Below are 19,887 nucleotides of genomic sequence, written 5' to 3'. Positions count from 1 at the left end.
AGATTTCTGTATCTATTTCAAGATCATTTGTAAATCTAATAGGCAAGTAGGTGATCAGCCTCCTGTGCGTGACACAGCTGTCGACTTTTTGGGTCTAATGCAACCCTAGAAGGTCTCTGAAATTGTTTTATACGGGATTATCTATAGATTAAGTAAATTTATTAATTTCAAAAAGGGATACCAACTGGCTTAGCAATAAAATCTTACAGCTCGATATAGATAATACTAATGACTACTCAACTTTGATGTCATCCATAATTTATTTTAATCTTAATTACGTTTGAAAATAAGCAATAACAATAAGATGATAATTTGCGCGAGTTGTTAACATTGAAACACAAACTTACGCAATTCAAACATAATTATACTTGTTTGGGTCGTGTGAAGATAATAATATCTCGTCTAATGGTGCTCGAAATTTCATCTTGCCTGAAAATTATTTTGTTTCATGTTTTTACAGGGGTATAAATTAAAACGCGAGTCTTTTGTTTAGTATGTTAAATGTTTTGCTGCTTTATATTCATGGTAACCGTAGCAACCGGCCGAAAATCTGTATGGATTGATTCACAGTTTGAACTATTCTTGACAGTTCGCAAAGAGCCTTTTATCTAAAATCTATATCACAGTTTATACAAAGACCATGTATTTAAAATGCTGTAATAATTATACTGTGTCACCGTATTGTATAGTTAAATTTATTCAAATTTGAAGTTTGCTATACTTGACAATGCGGAGGCCGTGACTCGGAATACAGGCCTAATTCTAACACAATGGACTGAAGCATACGTAGTCAAGTATTCTTAATAATAATGCACTGTTTACGAGATAAATATAACTGGGCGTAGGCACCGCCTAGTTGCTTCGTAAATAAGACTGTTATAAAAAAGTTAAAGGAGGGTATTTCCTAGATTGTTTTATTTTAATTTCTAGCGGGTACGTGTCCACGAATGCGGTACAGCGATGTTTACTCTGCCCGCTACCGACTCTGTTTGCCCTCCCATACAAACACCCCTCATGAAGTCACAGATATACGGAAAACCCTCCCTTAATTTCATAATTGAGCAAAAAACAGGGAAATCATGAATCGAGCTTTTGTAAAATAAATATGACCCAAATTTGGCTTTTTTCGCTTTTAATGATAGACAAATGTTATTGATACTAAAAAACGTTTTTCCGAAGCGTTTTGGTATTTATAAAATTGTTGAAAATATTGGCGGGTAGTTTTGATTTATAATTAAAACGAAAAAACTAACTATTAAGTTGTGCTTTGCAATTTGTTACCAGATATAAGTGAGACCTTTGTGTTATTATTGTTTATTTGTCCTTTTATATACGCTTTGACACTTTTCAATACTATTATATATTGTTTTGGTACTTAATTACGTAACTTCAATACAATTTATTATGAAACGATAACGAACGATCTTTTTTGTAACTTTTTCATTAATAAGGATGACAGCGATACGTGTATAATCAAAATACTCGTAAAGCCTACGTGTAGCTTCGAGATCACCTCTTAAAGCTTTCGAGAATTAGCAGAGCCGAGCTTCGCGGCATATTAGCCCAGATTAAAGCCAACAATGGGCAGTGGTCCAACACAACATCTCATAATGTTTTGGCATTCAAACAGACGACTGCGAAGAATGACTGTGCCTTTTTCGTCGCTAAATTGCCGGGAAATGTGAATGCTGGTTTAAGCTAGCTTTGTTGAAATGACAATTAGACAATTTTTTGTACGTATCAATAGGGGAAATAGAGATCTCTAGATTTTATAAGAAATCGGTTGTAAAGTCGGTTTACTGACGATAGTTGAACTTGACAACGTTATTAGAAAATACTGATAAAATGGTTGCATTTTTCAAAAGATTTTTTTTATTTTATTTGTTAAATGCAAATCACGATTGAATTGATCAAGTTACATTTATTTGTACGCATAAATACAATTATGTCATTTTTTAAACGAACAAACGCTGCCGAACGCCGTGGCCAATTATGCCTCTTTGTCGCTCGTTCCGCGCTCTCGCTTGCACTTCAAGCCTTAAATTGAACGCCTCAGAGCGAGGTAACGCCGCATCATGTTTTTCGAGGGTGCAGCCGGCTCCATCGAATTATAAGACCTTGTCACGTCAAACACTGGTTTGTCTGTTGACACAAATGCCATCTATTTAAGTTATTACTTAGTACTGCTTATTTAAACAATTTTCCTCCCTATGTTTCTTTCACCGTTCGAGCAACTGTTAAATTCGCATGCTAAAGCTACGTGGCCAACTTTGCTACATTACTGCTTACTTACTCTTGATTTAAAGGCCCATTTTACTTGACATAAAAGTAATGTTCTAAAACTAGTGTAGTAAGATTATAATAATCTCCTTTATATGTAGTTTATTCGTTTTGCTTACGTTTAAAAGCTTCCTAGCTTTCGATCCCAGTCAAAAAGTTTTTCTTTATTTTAGTAAATAATATAATTGAATTAAATCAAAAGTTATTTTAGAAATCTAAACGACATCGTTTTCTACATATTTATGTAAGTTTAAGTAACTCGTAAATGATGTAAGAAATAGCCCCACTCATATATCATAAAACGTAAATGTACGTGACTGTACGTAGGTGATTTACAGTCGAACTACGTGTAAGTCACATCTGCCTTAAGCTTTAACGATATCTCACATGTAATGTTAGTTTATTAAACTGTTGCATAATTAGGGTTTTAAAAGCCTGTATATGATCTTGGGCATACAAAAGGGATCCAAAGTTTAGTAGCGTAAGTAGTAAGATAAAGAAAAAAAAATGTTAATTAATTAATATGTAGTACATGGGATGCATAGATAGGAATTAAAAAAAGTAGAAAAAAGACGGGCGCTTTGAAGGGTTTTTTATTTAATATGTGAAAAAAGTAATTCTGCGATCGTTAGAAACTTTAAAGTAAAACTTTTTCGTAATTTGTTTTACACAAGGTAAAGTAGATCCCCATTTGGCTTTATTATGTTTTTTTTTTTTCAAAAAAAGACATGTAAATATGTACGATAACTTCACAGAATTATCCCGATTTTTATAAGTTGCAGTGCAGTGCATTTTCAGTTTTAAGTTCGCATGTAGCTTTTGACGTTCGCGATAATATCTCCTTGAAATAAATTGCTGGCCCAGATGCGATTTGATAAGCTTAACTTAGTAGAAGTGTGTCTAATATACTCACCGCTTTATGAGCTTCTAACTGTCAAATATTTCACTTTAATAGCAAACATTTTGATAGTGTACGGGCTTTTGGTAAGCTCGTGTAGAATAATGCACTTTCCATGGTGCTTTTAAATAAACAAATTTTGAACAATACTGACTTCAAACCTTATATTATAGATTCTTAATTGATGACTTTATCATAGGATAAAAGAATAAAATATAGAAATAACCTGATTACTATAATAATAATAACATTAAGTTTATGTTGTACTTAATACAATTTGCTTTACCGTTCAAGCAAATATTAAATTGGTTGGTGCAGCCGGGTTCGAACCTACGACCTTAGGGATGAGAGTAGCACCCGGAAGCCACTAGGCCAAATTTTTTTCGGATTTTTTGGATTTCCTACGTTTAAGATGTTTCTTAGCGTATCATTATAATTCCCGTATCGAGAACAGTGAAAACTTTATATTATTACCAGAATATTTGAGGATCAGAATTACGTTGTACTGGATGTTTATCTTGACGGCTTGAGTTGTATTCTATATTTTACTCTCTAGATTTGAACCACTAAATAAACAGTTAATATAGGAGAACGTTGCATGGTTTCCCGATAGTACTACCGATTCGGTATTATCTCCTATTTTGAGAATATCAGCTTACAGATTAACGTAGTCAGAAACAATGCGCAATACACTTACGGAATAACGCAATGTTTTTGTTGATTGTACTCAAACAGAATGCTTAAAATCATCGGATATGGCTTAAGCATTTTGTATTTAAAGTGAAAAATTTCGTATACTGATTGCTTGTATTTTTTTGTTTATATTTATCTTTTAACGTACGTTCAGCATTTATATGATGCGATGAATATTTTTATTGCAAAAATATTCGTATACGAATGGCTCAATACCAAATGGCAAAGGATTCTTCAACTTGTCAGTGTAGTTTCCGAGTTGTGTTTTAAACCTTAGTTAGATTATGTTGGAAATAGAAATAACACACTATTTTTCTAGTTTAATTCTCTAATGTTTCACTCAATATGTCAAGACATATTGTAATTTTAACTGTTCAACTTAGTGGTCTTTAGTACGAATCCCGGTAAAATAAGTTTCGTCTGCTCGCCCTAATCTTTGAAATAGATTCGAAAATGTCTTACCTATATCAACCTTTAGTGCGGAATTTAATTGATTATATAGACGATGCGGGCAGAAAATAATAAAAGTTCGTTTTGTGAATGAATCTACGCGAATTGACCACACACAATATTGAATCGTTTCCCATTTCCACGCTTCACGCAGCCGGCTTGTTTTACGAACCACTGTTTCATTCGTAAAACTACAAAGACCCAATTTAGTTTGGAGCTATTTGTAAATTAAAAACAACCTAATGCAGCTTCAAATGGAGTTTATTTGCTAGTTTTTACGACGAACTAGTTTTTTTCGACTGATACAGTTCGGGCTCTACAATTTTAAGAGCAAATTGTTTACACAAGATAAAATGGTGTCAGTAATGAACATATAGATAATAATGTATGAGTACTCGATTAAAAAATATTGTCTTTTATAAACATAACTTTTACACATTTAAAGAAAACACTTTTTTAACGGATTGAAGCTATGTATTTTTATAAATAATTTTAAATTTTTCCGACGTTTCGAGTGCTTTTCAGCGTGCGTGGTCACTCAAGTATATTCAAAATCTAAAATATTAATTACATGAACTTACAAGTATGAACGCAACATCTATCATCAAAAAGGTTGTTTTAATAAAATTAGTTTACATTTTTATTCGCTTTAATATATGTGCTTTGGTGCTAACTTACGTATCTGTGTGGTTGATTTTAAAATTCAATACGTAAAAGAAAATAAAAATGTTTGCGTAATGATTAATGAGTGGCAAATCTTGGCTCTCGATATCGAAGTTAGCTGCTTTAAAACTACGTATTATCTAATCCTATAGGGGAAAGTTTAATTGTTTCGTAAGTTATCTATAGTTGACCCTTCGGAAATATTTCATCAAATCCCTATATCGTATATCTCCATAGCTTCATTGTTGGTATTTAGCGAATCCTTTGTAAGGACCGCAATAAAAGTACAAAATACCCTGTCTAAAACGTGCCAATTCAAGCGATTCCTATTACAAAGGCCCGCATGACGTACAGCTAATAAAGTCATGTTTCGAACGAAAACAGTGAAATAGAGGTCTACCAGTAAATCAAGCATTTATTCGATCGCGCCGCGTCATCAAATCATGCACGTTGCCTTGTTGGTTCGGAAATTGTTGGTGCAACTTGTTAGTCACAATACGTTGGATTTGAATTTTTTACTCTTACATATTTGTGTTGTTGATAGTTTCTTATGTAATGTTTAGCATCATTTTAATTTATACTCGTACAAATTATTTGAAGAAGTCTATTTAGGTATGAGTGTGTGCAATTATTTAATCAAGTACCATCTGAAATTTGAAATATTGGTGTGTTTGACAAATTCAAAAAGGCAGTAAAGATTAATAAAAAATAAAGATTGAATAAAATTTAGGCGTCTAATGGCGACGTGTATCTCGCTCGTATATATACATATTAATATTAAGTTTCTCATGTAAATAAAATATTTTTTTATTATGAGAAATAATGTCCTTTACCATAAATAATTTTTTACGCGAATTTTTTTTCATCATTTATATGATGTGTCGAGTGCGTTTCCAGCATCGAGACTATTCGTTTTTATAATCAGTCGTTTCACAACTGAGCTCTTTTTAAAGGCAGATTTTGCCGTGCACCATAATAATTTATGTAATGTTATGTATAATAATTTATTTTAGAATTGAAATAACTAATATTAGAGATGACTAAGTATTAATGACAGAAAACGTTTAGCTTGTATTTATTTTCAATTATGACAAAAGAATTAAATCATACCTTTGTCATACATATCTGAAACGTGTTAAACTGATGAAACAGATTCTACAGTCTTTAATCTAAGGGTAGGCCAGCTCAAATCAGAATATTGGATCCAGCCGTTGTAAGCCTAAATTGGCTTTACGATATTGCGCTAGGAGATATAAGGGCCCTATGTATGTGAAATAAGTCCTATTGTGTATTGTACAAAAATAATTTAAAAATAAATCAGCGGCGATACAACCTCTTTAGGTCTTGGTCTCAGATTTCTGAATCTGTTTAAGTAGATACTTAAGAGAACGTCAGACGTTGTCTGACACACGTCGTCGACTTTTGGGTCTAAGATATGTCGGTTTCCTCACGATGTTTTCCTTCGCCGTTCGAGCAAATGTTAAATGCGCACATAGAAAGAAAGTCAGTTGGCGCACAGGCGGGGATCGAACCTACGACCTCAGGTATGAGAGTCGCACGCTGAAGCCAGGCCAATCACTGCTCTACAAAAATACTTAACTTTTGTATTAACAATATAGCTTCATTGCTCACTTATCTATAAAACAGATCACTACTACGCAGGTATGTTTTACTTAAATTTTCAAGAACGAAGAACTCGTGGTTTTTTCTGTCAGTCTTCAACTTTGGGCGACTTGTCTTTTCTTTCCCTGGTGTTATTTTCCATCCGACTAACCCCAAATTGGTTGCGTAATAGTACTTAAACGCTCCCAAATTTGACAATTATTATGTAATGTGTAATAAATATTTAAATGTATAACATGTAAAATGTCCTGTCTTGTCATTGTCATGTCTCTGGTTCCTATAATTACAATTAACTCCCTCTAAATTACGATGTTTGTGGTATCAAATGATTACTATGTGTACTATGTAAACTACGGTACAAACACGTGGCCACTTGTTCCATTTTTTTCTTCTAATAATAGCATGAGTCTAGGCTGTGTAAAATGTCATATAATATATCTGTTAGATTATTTTCCAATGAAACCTAATGCCAACCGTACTAACCCGTAAGCGGCAATTGCTTTTGAATATAAGTAGCCTCCATTTTCCAAGATATTAAGTAGGAAAATGAGGCATACCGTTGGAAAATTACCCCAGAATTCATACCACTGTCGTACTAGTTACACCACTCATAGACCATTAAATTTAATATGTGCATTATATTGGTCTGGCTTGCCTGAACGAGCTCACATTTGCTAATGGGGTATGAAATGACGTCACTATACATATAACCACTCAAGATGCTAAATTATTATCATGCTACGGTTATCATCTCATTAGGTCGTAAAGTTGTGTAAATGTTCCATGTTTAATAGATTCACTGTGTGTACAAGATAGTGATAATACAATGTGTTTGATATTAATAATGCGGCATGCATTATATAACTTTATATTACCTTCATTTCCTTTTGTTTAATTCATAACTCGTTAACAATTACCCTGTTATCTAAAGCCTGATCGTTTGTTATTTTGGTTAGTTATGCAGATGTTTAAGGTTTTGTTTCTTTCTATAAATTAATTAATATTACATTATGAATTCATTATTAGGTTAATATTTGCTATTTACGGTTCAGTGAATCCTTTCTCCTTAAGCGTAAATACATAATTGTCGAGTACTATATATTATGTGAGTAAATAAGTGCTACGTGCTACACGCTACAAATGCTACGCAATATTGGTCATAGTCTACATCGTTGCTGCTACGAGCTACAACATTATAAAAACGTTTTAAATACTTATAGACTATTATAAATGCTTTGCTTTACTAAACGGGTCGATTTTCAATATAAAATGTAAAGTCTAACCAAGGATTTTAAACTGAATAATAAATCGCAATTGCAATCCACATGTCCGTATTCCATTGCGGAGTAGACTAATTTTGCTAATGGTGTGTCCTACCGCGCGTTCAATGCATTTAATGGTATAGGTATTTTGCAAAAAATATTTGCCGATAACTGAGTGGGTTCCAGTGATTTTGCAAGGAAATACGTAATGCTTAAAGTAAACTCGTTGAAACTGGTTATATTTAAGTTATAAATTAATATATTGTAATTCCAAACCAAGCTGATTTGGCCTATGGAAAGGCAGGTCCATGGTTGATGTTTTGCAGGAACATAAATTGTTCATATTTTAAAATTGTATAAGTCAATATACAAACTAATCCCTCGCATAAATCGCCACTGGTTCGCGGGTTTCAGACAGAAACGCGTAGTGTACGAATATTTACATCAGCGATAACACTGACAGCGCAACGCGGATTAGCCGTCCGGTGACAGCGACATTTGTTTCAGTACCACGAGATAATTTATTGCGCTGTGTGTGACAATTTACCCGAATAAAAGTTTAGCGTTATGACCTAGATAGTTTGAAAAATATTCGTTACTAGCTGACCTGGCGAACTTTGTTCCGCCTTAATGGCAATAAATAAGCAGTTTGGGTTTTTTTATTGGAAAAAATACAAAAAAATTAAATACCTACATTAATCATTAATTAATATTTCTGTATTTTAGTACATAGGTTGCTCTTCACTTAAGTACCTTGTGATACACGACATTTTTTGTTTTATTATCAGGCGCAAAAACAAACAACGCTGATGGTCTTCCGACCCGTGAACATGCCATGTATAATTGACCATGGGAAAAACATGAATGTTCTAGATTTAAACCACAAACTTTTAAGGATTGGCCTTGTGATTTGTTGATGGTCATGGCAAATGCAAGACGTATCGGAAATTGAAGTCTTTTAAATTCAAACGGCATATCGGTTGGGATCATCGGGATCCTCGGAATAAGAACTTCCTCACCTTTGAATTTTCCTATCATTATCGTAGCGTAAATTACATTGTTCTTCAATTTTCTAACCACCAAACGCATACCATTATGTAGTTCAGGTCATCTACATCTTTATTCTTTTTCTTCTTTTTTATCAGTAAGCAATGTAACTCTCATGTTTGTTGTCAGCTGCAGTTTCGTCACATAGCGCCATAGATTTGACGATTTGAGGCAAGCGTTTATTTCGTCGACAGCCGTAGATCTTGGAATTACTGGCAGTATTTGGCGGAAATCGCCAGACAGTAAAATCATTGCTCCTCCAAAACATCTCGATTCATTGCGTAAATCTTTTAATGTTCGGTTAAGTGCTTCCAATGCACGTTTATGCGCCATTGTGCATTCGTCCCAGATGATGATTTTCGATGCCGCTAAAACTTTGGCCATTGCTGAGTGTTTTGCAATATTACACGTTGGTTCTCCAATAGTTTGAAGATTTAACGGTAATTTTAATTCTGAATGAGCCGTACGGCATCCTTCTTACAATGTGGCTGCTATTTCAGAAGAAGCAACTGCAACCGCTATGTTGGATCTCGCCCGAACAGTTGCTAAAACTAATGACATGAGACATGTCTTGCCAGTTCCACCAAGGGCATCTAGGAAATATAAACCACCATTTTCATCATCGTTTGCCTTCATTAAAGTATCATAAACTTCCTTTTGTTGGTATTTCAACAGGGGTACATTCGTTTGAACTACTAAATCTAATTCCTGGTGATCATATTCACGTTCCCGTTCCAATACTCGATTAAATGCGTCATTCGAAAACAACAACAAATAGAAACATTCATCATTCTTTGGATGAACTGTATACATACGACAATACCGAGTTTTATAGTTCTCTTCACTGTTTATACGAATGGGCAATAGCACTATCATTATAATTAAATTGTAAATTGTAAAAATAATTAAACGTATTTATTTAATAGAAATATTTTGAATATTGATTTCTTACAAATATCAAATTGTCATATATACGTCATTACATAGCTGTCATTATACGTCAATTACATAGCTATCATTTGCGTTTTATTATTCCAAGTCTGATTCTTATTTGTTATACCACTTTTTATAGTGACTGACGTTTCATGTCAAGTCCCACGGGAACGCTGTCGAACGGGATAAAAAGTATCCTATGTCCGTCTCCTGGCTCTAAGCTACCTCCATACCAATTTTCACTCAAATCTGTTCTTTCGTTCTTGAGTTATAAGTGGTGTAACTAACACGACTTTCTTTTATATATATAGATTAGCTGATATATGCATTGCAATAAAATGAGTTACGCAACTCGTTAGACGCCTATTGGGAGCTATAGAAGTAACGTGTATATAAGTTTAGATTCGATTTTATTAGACTATTTATTTTTACATTCTTTAAACATTTATGTATTAACGAGTTGACTTCTAACTTTAATTGTAAATATACCAGTTTAACTTTAGCTGTTTTTTGTAGGATTAATCTCCGAAAACGACTGGTACAAGTCTGTGTATGTGTGTGTACCATTGAGTATTTTAAGGAGGGTGTAATACTCAAACCAGGAAAACATATAACATATACCAATGTAGTACGTTTGGGAACTTCAATTTCAACGGCTTAATGTTATGATAAGTGTCTTAAAATAAATGACACCTCTACAACCGCCATTACAAATACGTACCTCGAACACTCAAAGATCACAGACATGATAATTACACGCTTTACTTGTATAAGCACACTCAATCACTTTAATTAAGATTCCCTGTGTCAAGACAGACTACGTAAACAGTGCTAAGACCTCGTATGGTTAACACAAATATTAGTGTAGGCAACTGTTACAAAGTTGTTACAAGAATAAATTGGGTTTGCAGTTTTAAGCAACGTCTCAATTTTTGGTGAATTATAAATATCACTCTCTCTTTAGTTGGAGCATGTCGTTCTTGATCGGTCCATCTAGTTGGTGACGGCCACGTGATCTTTTGCCTGCTGTGAACAAACCACGATCATTTTCTCCCAAGTTGTCATCTCAACCTGCTGACTTTGATTTTTGAGCCTAAAACATACTTACCAATATGACAAACGAGTGTTAATTGTGCACGTAGAAAAATCAACATTTGGGGTCAAAAATACCATCTTAGAATCAAAAATCATTATATACAGCAGAATTTTGATCAAACTAAGTGTAATTTACATGCAATTTGTGGTTAAAATAACGTATTTGAAAGTTTTGAATGAGCCGTTCGGGTTATTTATAATTCGACGGCAGAACGATTGTCGTGGGAGTTAGCAAATACAGTAGTTAGTTAATTAAGATCGAAACTTGATTAAACGATTCCGGGTTTGAGCGTGATAGATGACGGCTTCTTGTTTCTGTATTTTGTAGGGCTGTTGTTTTTTTATTAACAGTTTACGTGCTGCTTTATTTTGGAAAATATTTTTGCTTGGTTAGGTTAGGTAACACGGGGTTAAAAAAAACTAGTAGGCTTCGGCGTTTCATTACATTGTTTTTAAATGTACAATTTCTTTGTATAATATCGTGCAAGACAGAGCTCTATACCTTTATAATTTGGTTGTTGTAAGATTTTAATCGTCAAGCATAAAGCCGTTTGAAGTCTCTGACTTTTGTGACACTAACGTTGTACTTACCGGATACGAGATTAGATTTCTAAAATAGTACTATATGGATACAATACGGGTTTGGTTTCGGTTTTTTTATAATTAATGCTAAGTTTACTCGTAATCTTAGCTTAAAACCTACTCATGCGGATATAATTTGACCTAGAATTTAGTTAATAATCTATTACAAATAAATTATGCAAATGTCCAATAAATGTGTCATTCAAACCGACATTTCGAGACTGCAATTACCGGTATTGATTTTTTTTTTTTTTTTTTTTTTTTTTTTGCACCTAATAGCCTACACCCCGGGCGAAGTTTTCCCCGGGCCGTGGAATTTCTAGCTAGATTAAAACACGTGATTTTTAATGTTTATTTCAAAAAATAATGGAGAAATATAATTTAAATACTAAATGGCTAATTATCTTATTTTTACATATTTGGCTTAAAATACTTGGTTTAACGGTTTCCCATGTGGTAACAGCACGCCGCGTCCAAACGCGGGACCGAGCAATCCGTCAGTGTCGCAGGGGTGTTACAGTCCCTGTTCTGTCTGCGGACACTTTGCACGATCTTGTTGCAAAACTCTTCCAGGCAAGTCCGCAGGTCGCCGCGGGACACGAACTGTGGGAGCTGGTCTTCCGTTAATGAGATTCCAGTTTTCTCCCCCACCTCGTGCCTCGCGACCCCATACATGGGACAACTAAGCAGACAGTGCAGGGACGTTTGCGGCGTGCCGGTATTGATTTAGGTATTACGGTTAAATGTAAGTAACTATAATTTATATTTGACATCCCTATATATTTGAAACTAATATGATTACAGAATAGGGCGAACACAACAGATTAATCACGCATAAACATCGCTTAATAATTCCAACCCAGTTTCACGAATCGACCGTTATTCGTACTTAATATTTATTGTTTGGGGATACAAGTTTTTACGGGTGAATTTTCTTATATTGGATTGGAACTAGTCCTTAGGACTTGTTATATATTATATAGCCATTTGCGGGGTATATGAGTATGTTTCCTAGATATTAGTGACTTAGACTTGATTGCTTAAGATTTTATATAACAGAGTTTAAATCATAGCCCTATACTGCATAGTATGATTACAACTCGATTCAGTTATCTATTCTAGAATCCTCACTGCAAACTCACAAAACAACACTTGCGAATGCTTCGCTTGTTCCCAATAATTTAGTTAAAATGGAAATTCGAAAGCAAATGGCCAATGTTCTAGGAATCTAGGTAAAACTGATATATAAAATCAGTGTTCAATCCGCTTCCAAACTATGTAAGCAATTATTGAAAAGCCAAAGCAATTTTTTTCTGTTATGGTTACAGGCAAAAATTTTTTAACAAGGAAACCACAACTTTGTTTAATTAATAATAATAAAAGTCTTATTGCAGATAGTTTTACACTGAAACACATTTAATTTCGTTTTTTTTTTAATATCTGTGGCCCTAGTGCCACCTGCTGTTTCCTTACTCTGGTCTATCCACCTTCTAAATAGTCTTTTTTTGAGTTTATTGTAGTTTCGTACCAGTGCAATACTTCCTTGCTCCACTTTGCTGTTAATCTTGCCATGTGCCTCGCCCATTTCGACTTGATATTTTTATTTTTTATTATATACTAAACTCGAGGTTTGGCTTGACGTCGTTGTCAAAAAACGACAGTTGATAAAACGTTCCGTTACCGAATCCGGTAGGTTTCAAAAAAATCGGTGTCGGTTTCATAGAGGGTAAATGTCGGAATAAGTTTGATTTTCACCTGTATGCAAATATTCTGGTCACACCTGCTGACGTATTATTGGAAGTTGTAGAAACGTAGATGTTTGGATAATATTGAATTCTGACGTCATAATACCAGAGTTCACATGTTTTGATCGAAAGCCAGTTTCAAGGGTTCGAAAGCAAGCTTTGTGAGAAAATGTTGGATTTAAAATATACGTACATTTTTCATCTTATTCTGGATAACTTGTAGATGTTTTGTACCATATTAAATGTACGCATAAAACTTGTATATATTATTGTAACTTCCTAAGTCGCTTAGTAAACGAGGATAGGAGATAGATTCTTTAAAAAATAAATTCAGTTCAAGTTTAGTAAATTATCTACATACATACCTTAAAATCCGTTTTATATCTATTTTATTGAAATATCTGCCTCGTCAGTGAGACAAACGTTTTTTAAATAAATTTCTTAATATCCTTTATTCATGTGGTGCGTCCATATTATATACACATATTTTGCTAAGATATTTCCAATTATTTATACATATTAATAGACCTAAATATTCGTAATATCGAAGCATTTCATGCACGATTTCAAGAACGTTTAGAAATAGGATTCTTATTGCTTTGTATAGGCCTATTACTAATATAACCTCTTCTATAATAACCTTCACTACAAACCCTTTTTTGAAGTCTACATACCGTCTCTCATGTAGTAAGAACTTCGGATGTTGCTAGCTGTATTACTTGAATAAATTAAACAATATGGTTCCAGATATAAATTAAATAAAAGCTATGCCGAATTGAAGAGAAACGAACGAACGAAACAAAAAGATAAATATCGTGATTCATTGTCATACCGTACCGTAGCTATACGACAAAAATGCTACAAAATATTTTTAATCCATCTTGTATGCGTACAGCGATGAATGTACATAATTCTGAGCACTTCATTCAAGGGTTCAACGAAGTCATCATTAAAATTAAACATAGATATCAAGTTCATCAAGTCTTATTCGATGGATCATATCATTTCTACGTGGAAAGTTATTCCATAAAATTATATTTACGTCAGTAGCGAAGTTATGTTTTAAATGCGCATTCTTATTCCGTTTTAAATATCCTGAACGACGCGTTACGGGTCGTTAATACCTTATGATGTATGTACGTGTTTCAGGTCCGCAGAGCGAACGGATCGTATGGTTCAGAAATACAGAAAAAAATGTGCTTGATCGTGAATAGTGTTAACTGTAGTGACAGACGAACGTGCAAGTGTCGTTTACAGGAAAGTTGAGAACCACTTTAAAGATAACAATGGAATATGGTTGAAGACGCTCCCTAAACTGTGCTTCCGAACGCAGTGAAAACGAAACCTCACAAGAAACTTATATAAATTGTTGTACATATTTACCTAGAGTTACTAATCGTTGTCCTTTACAATCTTTTTAGATTATATTTCAATGTTTTTTAAATCATCGAAGCGGTTGTCGTATTTTATGTGATATTCTTAGGTTAGGTAAATGTAAGTGGCAAAACTCGGTTGTGATGTGTATAGTGTAAGTAGGTAGGTGGTATTGGGCTGAAGCGCGGTCGGCCGCGCTGTGATGACGGTGGGTAGTGACGTGGTATTTGGTGCAGGCGCAGGCGCACTCCGGCGCCGGTAAAATGCGAGAGCGGCGACGCACGCGACACCGCACTACCGCTCTTGTCATCGCATGTCTACTCTTCTTAACCTCCCAAGCCGGCGCATCTGGTAAGTCTAGTACATAGATTTGTATTTTACTAACATAACTTTTACACATTTAAAGAAAACACTATTTCAACTGATTGAAGCTATGTAATATAATAAACTTATAATTATTTGATCTTCATCTTTTAGTCGAAGTCAAATCCGAGGAAATAAATACTGATAATAACTTTTTCTACAGCTGCGATACTTTTTGACATTCAACACCTTTTGTCTTCAGTCACCGAGACCACGCACGCTGTAAAGCACGCGAGACGTCAGAAAATTTTGAAATATACATAGTTTATAATAATACATATCTTCAATCCGTTGAAAAAGTGTTTTCTTTAAAAGTCTAGTACGGTTTTAGTTTGCGAAACTCTCATTCTATATGCGAGGGTAAGGCTGGAATTTTAAAGGGTCTAGACTTTGGCGCTTCATGATTACCATAATATTGAGTATAATATTGCAATAAAGTGGTAACTTGGGTCGTTCTAAGCAATAAATTGCGACCTTAGCTGAATTCTTGAATCTTAATACGAATACAATATGACTTTCTTAAAGGAATGGGAGTTTAGCCATCTTGCATGCTATTATTAAGTTGTTATTTAATTACGATAATGTAAAGAACGAACTGACGATAATACGAAATTCGAATATAATTATGAGGCTTATGATATAACACTTCATTATTAGATTTATAATTACTATAGTGTGTGGGAATGAAAACACTTGATATGTGACCCTATCTGGTATTTTGTGTACAAGGCAGTGCTGTATGATAATGGTTTAAGGGTATTATGGAGAGTGTACATCCCTACTGCCTCATTTCTTCATCTTACTAACCGTATTAACTCAAAATTGTTGCTTAACCAGGCTTGACCATGGTCCGCTTAATTATCTTTTGCGAATTAGCGAACTTGTGATCGACCTTCAGTGTGACTTACCTGTGAGTTGCGACATTCAATTGTTTAAAGAATTACCACACTCCTTCCGTTGCGTCTCTATTCTTTAAGAAACCTTCAACTTACTCATACAATACTAGCAGGTCCGACAGACGTTGTCCTGTATACACGTCTTCCATAAATCTAAAATGTAAATCTTTCTCAACTCCACTTGAACACACAAAAAAATCATCAAAATCTGTTTAACTATTCAGGAGTTAAATTGAGAAAACATGCACAGAAAGTATATATATATACACCAGCTGTTTATTTGCTGTATAGATAAATAACTTAGTTACATACTGCAACGCCATCTGCCGGGTTGATTTGTAAATCTAAACCAACCAGCGTGCCCCCCAATTTAAAGAAAAAAATGAAACATTCATTCCATATACGAATAACGATATACTTTAATAATTAAAATCTCATACTCGATAATTGGGAAAATGGGTTAGCTACTTAAAGTAATTACGACAATCATCGCAAATGTAGTTTAAAAGTATTCTAAATACTCGCAACATAACTTTGGGAATGGTAATACGACTTAATGTGTGGTAATAGAGGTGATTTTGCAACGAAATTTGTTACTGTTACTCGCTAAGGAGAAAATTAACATAATACCCTATACTTATTACGCCTATGTTGGAAACAAAAGCACACGAGGGTTATAAGTTGTTCTGGATTGTGGAAAATTACTACGAATTTTTACAATAATTAACATCATCGTTAAAAAAAAAGTCGTGTTAGTTACACCACTTATACTTCAAGATCGGCTGGACCGATGTTTATCTGGATTTTTCTCCGCTCCGAATAGCATAATAAGTAATGAAATATCGGATAATTTATCAAATAATTAATTAATTTACGAATGCAAACAATGAGGTGCCATCTGTTGAGAAAATTACGCATCATTTTCGACGAAATTGTGTCAGTTCAAGAATTCCGATCTTGAGGTGAATGAGGCATAACCAGGCTTCTTGCATCTTCAGGCATCTTGCCTAATGTGTAATGCCATTCTTCTTTCACAATGGCAAGCAATAAAACATTTTTGCATTTGGAAAAAAGGCATAGGTATTAATGTATTTACATTAATGAAATCCTAAATTTAGTTTAACTTAAGTAACAACGATATTATTAGACTGTAAGGCGGAATGAAGTTAGCCGGGTCAGCTAACTTATTAATAAAAACTATTTGTATTTGCAATAACCGGTTTTGGGATTCAATTTAAATCTCATTGACTTAATCATGTAAGTGGGTAGGTATTGATCTCGAGTATTATTACGCCTTTAAAATAACTTCATATAAATTATCAAGCGCATCAGGCTTCATATCTACAGTTTAAAAGTTATAATTATGTTGGAATAATGAAAATAAAGAGTATTGTATAAAACGCATACTTTGTGCATCAACTCCATTACGATGTGCATGTGTGAGTAAATGTCATTATAATGAAAGCCTTCTCATGTATTCAATATCTGTAAATATTTGAAATCATTCATAAATTCCATCGTATTCAATTTTATTCAGAAAGATTTTCTTCCAATCTTTGTAAAGCGGGCGAGTGTCTGGTTCTTATTTTCTACATACGCAAGAAGGTTGATTTAAAAAATCTTTTTAAATTAATGTCTTTGGTATTTCAATTCTAACCGGCCGGTACAGTCAAAATCTGTTATAACGAAGTGACTACTTCGTTAAAACCGATAGTCGTAACATCCGATGATGTTGTTTAAGTACCTAATACAATAGAATTCAGCCAGGACGTTTGATTTTGTTAAAATTAACCGGTATTTACTAAACGATGTCGACGTAAACGGTTTTAACTGTATTTAATAATCAATTGATAAGGTTCTAATTAATATTACATACGATTATTTTTATTATATGACAAAAATGTTTTTAAGCTATTGCATAGATTTTATCGCGGGCTTTGAGCGCGGTGACTGAATTAAGAAATTCCGTAACGAAAAAACCTAACAGGATGACGTAATATAGGTGCAGCCGGACGCGTTAGAGTGAGACAGACTATATAGGCGTGTTAGTCTGGTGGAGTGGTAGATTGAATTAATATCAAAGAAAAAATACTGCGTAAATAAAAAGTAAATAAATGATTATAATTGCATAAGTTATTGAAAATGCTATACAATAGCTTTACCGCGGCAGTCTCCGAGTGCCACACGTGGTTTTTTTTTAATACGAAATAAATAATAGGCTATGGTAAATTAATAAGTGTTCCTGACAATAATATATACCGTTCTGCATTTGGCAATGGTACTTTACTTCTTAAATTGTTATAATGTCGTTACTAGCACGCGGCGAGTCATTTGCATAAGGTTGCTTGTTGAAAACGGCTGTGTCCGCCATAAAGAGCGGCACAGGACTTATGAACGCAATTAATGAACAACAAGCAACCAAACTACCCTCCTTACAGGGCCAACAAAACAGGCTTTCGTCGGTTTCAACATTAATTTTCGATTAAGAGTTTTATTGCGCTCGTAAAGGGAGGAATCTTTTATGCCTCCATATTGGAATAAAAAAGATTTCGTATTAGAGGAAGCGAAATATATTAGGTACGTGACTATCAGTCTGTTTCGATTACGTTCGGAGAGATTTTTGGAGCTTCGCACATGTGCTGTAATTATTTGATCAACTTTAGTAAGTCTTATTCAATCAGAAGCACTTTGTATGTAATTTTACTGTTGTTCAAATGAATTCGCCTTGCCTTTTTATTAGTACTGAATTTTAATACTAATATTTATAAGTATGTACATTTATATAAAGGTATTTTGTTTGTCTAAAAAGGTTGCTAACTTGTAAATCTTCTAATATCTTACTTGAGATTTGACCTTTTAAGTACAATACGTAATTGAAAAGCAATAATAACATACGTTGAAAAAAACAAATTTAGGAGAAAATCGAAAATTCCTTTTTCGTTTATATAAAGGTCGCATTATAATAACTTGATTACTCAATTAATATTACAATGTTTCAGACTGATTTATAAACATTGATAAATATGAATATAATTTTTGTAGTTGATTGGTGTACAATAAAAATATCTCTGGAGGCGGAGTATCGATTTTGTAGAAAAAAACCACGCCCAAGTTTGATTTGCATTTTAATATACACGAGGGATAAGGGAATGAACCTGTCATATTGTTCTGAAATGACAGGCTGAGCTGCCCGCACAGATAATATAATTTTATTTGTATTTTTATTAAACGTAGAGATACGGTCGGATATTCGTTTAATTAATTTTGTTCGCTTATATTTAGTTACGTTATTCAATATTAAGATCAGCGTTGGTCTAATGGCTATAGCGTGCGACTCTTTGCCCTGAGGTCGTAGGTTCGATCCCTGGCAGTGCACCAATGGATTTTCTATGTGGGCATTTCACATTCGCTCGTAAGGAATCCAGACCTAAGGAGGATGTAGCGCCACTGACTTTTTTTATTAAAAATGTCATTATTGCAACAAGTTCAAGTAAAAATATATTTTCTGTTAACATTACACACTTAAAACGTACTTTATTCTTTAAAAGAAAATGCTATCTCTATTTTTTTTTATTATTGTTATTTTGTGTGTTTCTCTCAGTGTTTTTGTTTATATTATTTTATAGATTTTAGGAGTAAATCCAATTAAACCCCACCTTACCTATAACAAAATTCATCATACACTTAATCTTTCATTTTACGTTGTAAGTAAAAAACCTCAAAGGATTATCGCGTTTAAAATCCTATCAAGTGGCCTTATACCATCCGATAGATATTAATCTCGTCCCAATAATCGCTTTTGATAAGAGATTTTCCCTCTATTCCTCAGTAATAGAAAGTTTCTGCTCGGATGGATTTTCTTATAAAGTTTAACGGGATGGGCGTTTTGACATTCGGTGTTTGTTATTACGAACAACGTAAGTAAACACTCCTTGAAATGTTAGGACAACAATTCGAGTATTTGGTAAGTTCGAGTTGATTTT

General features: G+C 33.8%; 1 protein-coding gene across 5 annotated transcripts in view; it reads left to right on the top strand.

Moving 5' to 3' along the window:
- Positions 1-19,887, top strand: part of LOC111003069 (tyrosine-protein phosphatase Lar) — a 324,877-nt gene that overhangs the window by 149,011 nt on the left and 155,979 nt on the right. For all 5 annotated transcript variants that reach the window (XM_045628054.1, XM_045628051.1, XM_045628053.1 and 2 more), the window contains exon 3: positions 14,882-14,996. In XM_045628054.1, coding sequence (XP_045484010.1) covers positions 14,882-14,996 — 115 coding nt within the window. The remainder of the gene's footprint in view (positions 1-14,881; positions 14,997-19,887) is intronic.

This window comes from Pieris rapae, chromosome 4 (genome assembly GCF_905147795.1).
Source record: "Pieris rapae chromosome 4, ilPieRapa1.1, whole genome shotgun sequence".
NCBI classification, from domain to species: domain Eukaryota; kingdom Metazoa; phylum Arthropoda; class Insecta; order Lepidoptera; family Pieridae; genus Pieris; species Pieris rapae.
This window is presented reverse-complemented; position numbering and strand designations above follow the sequence as displayed.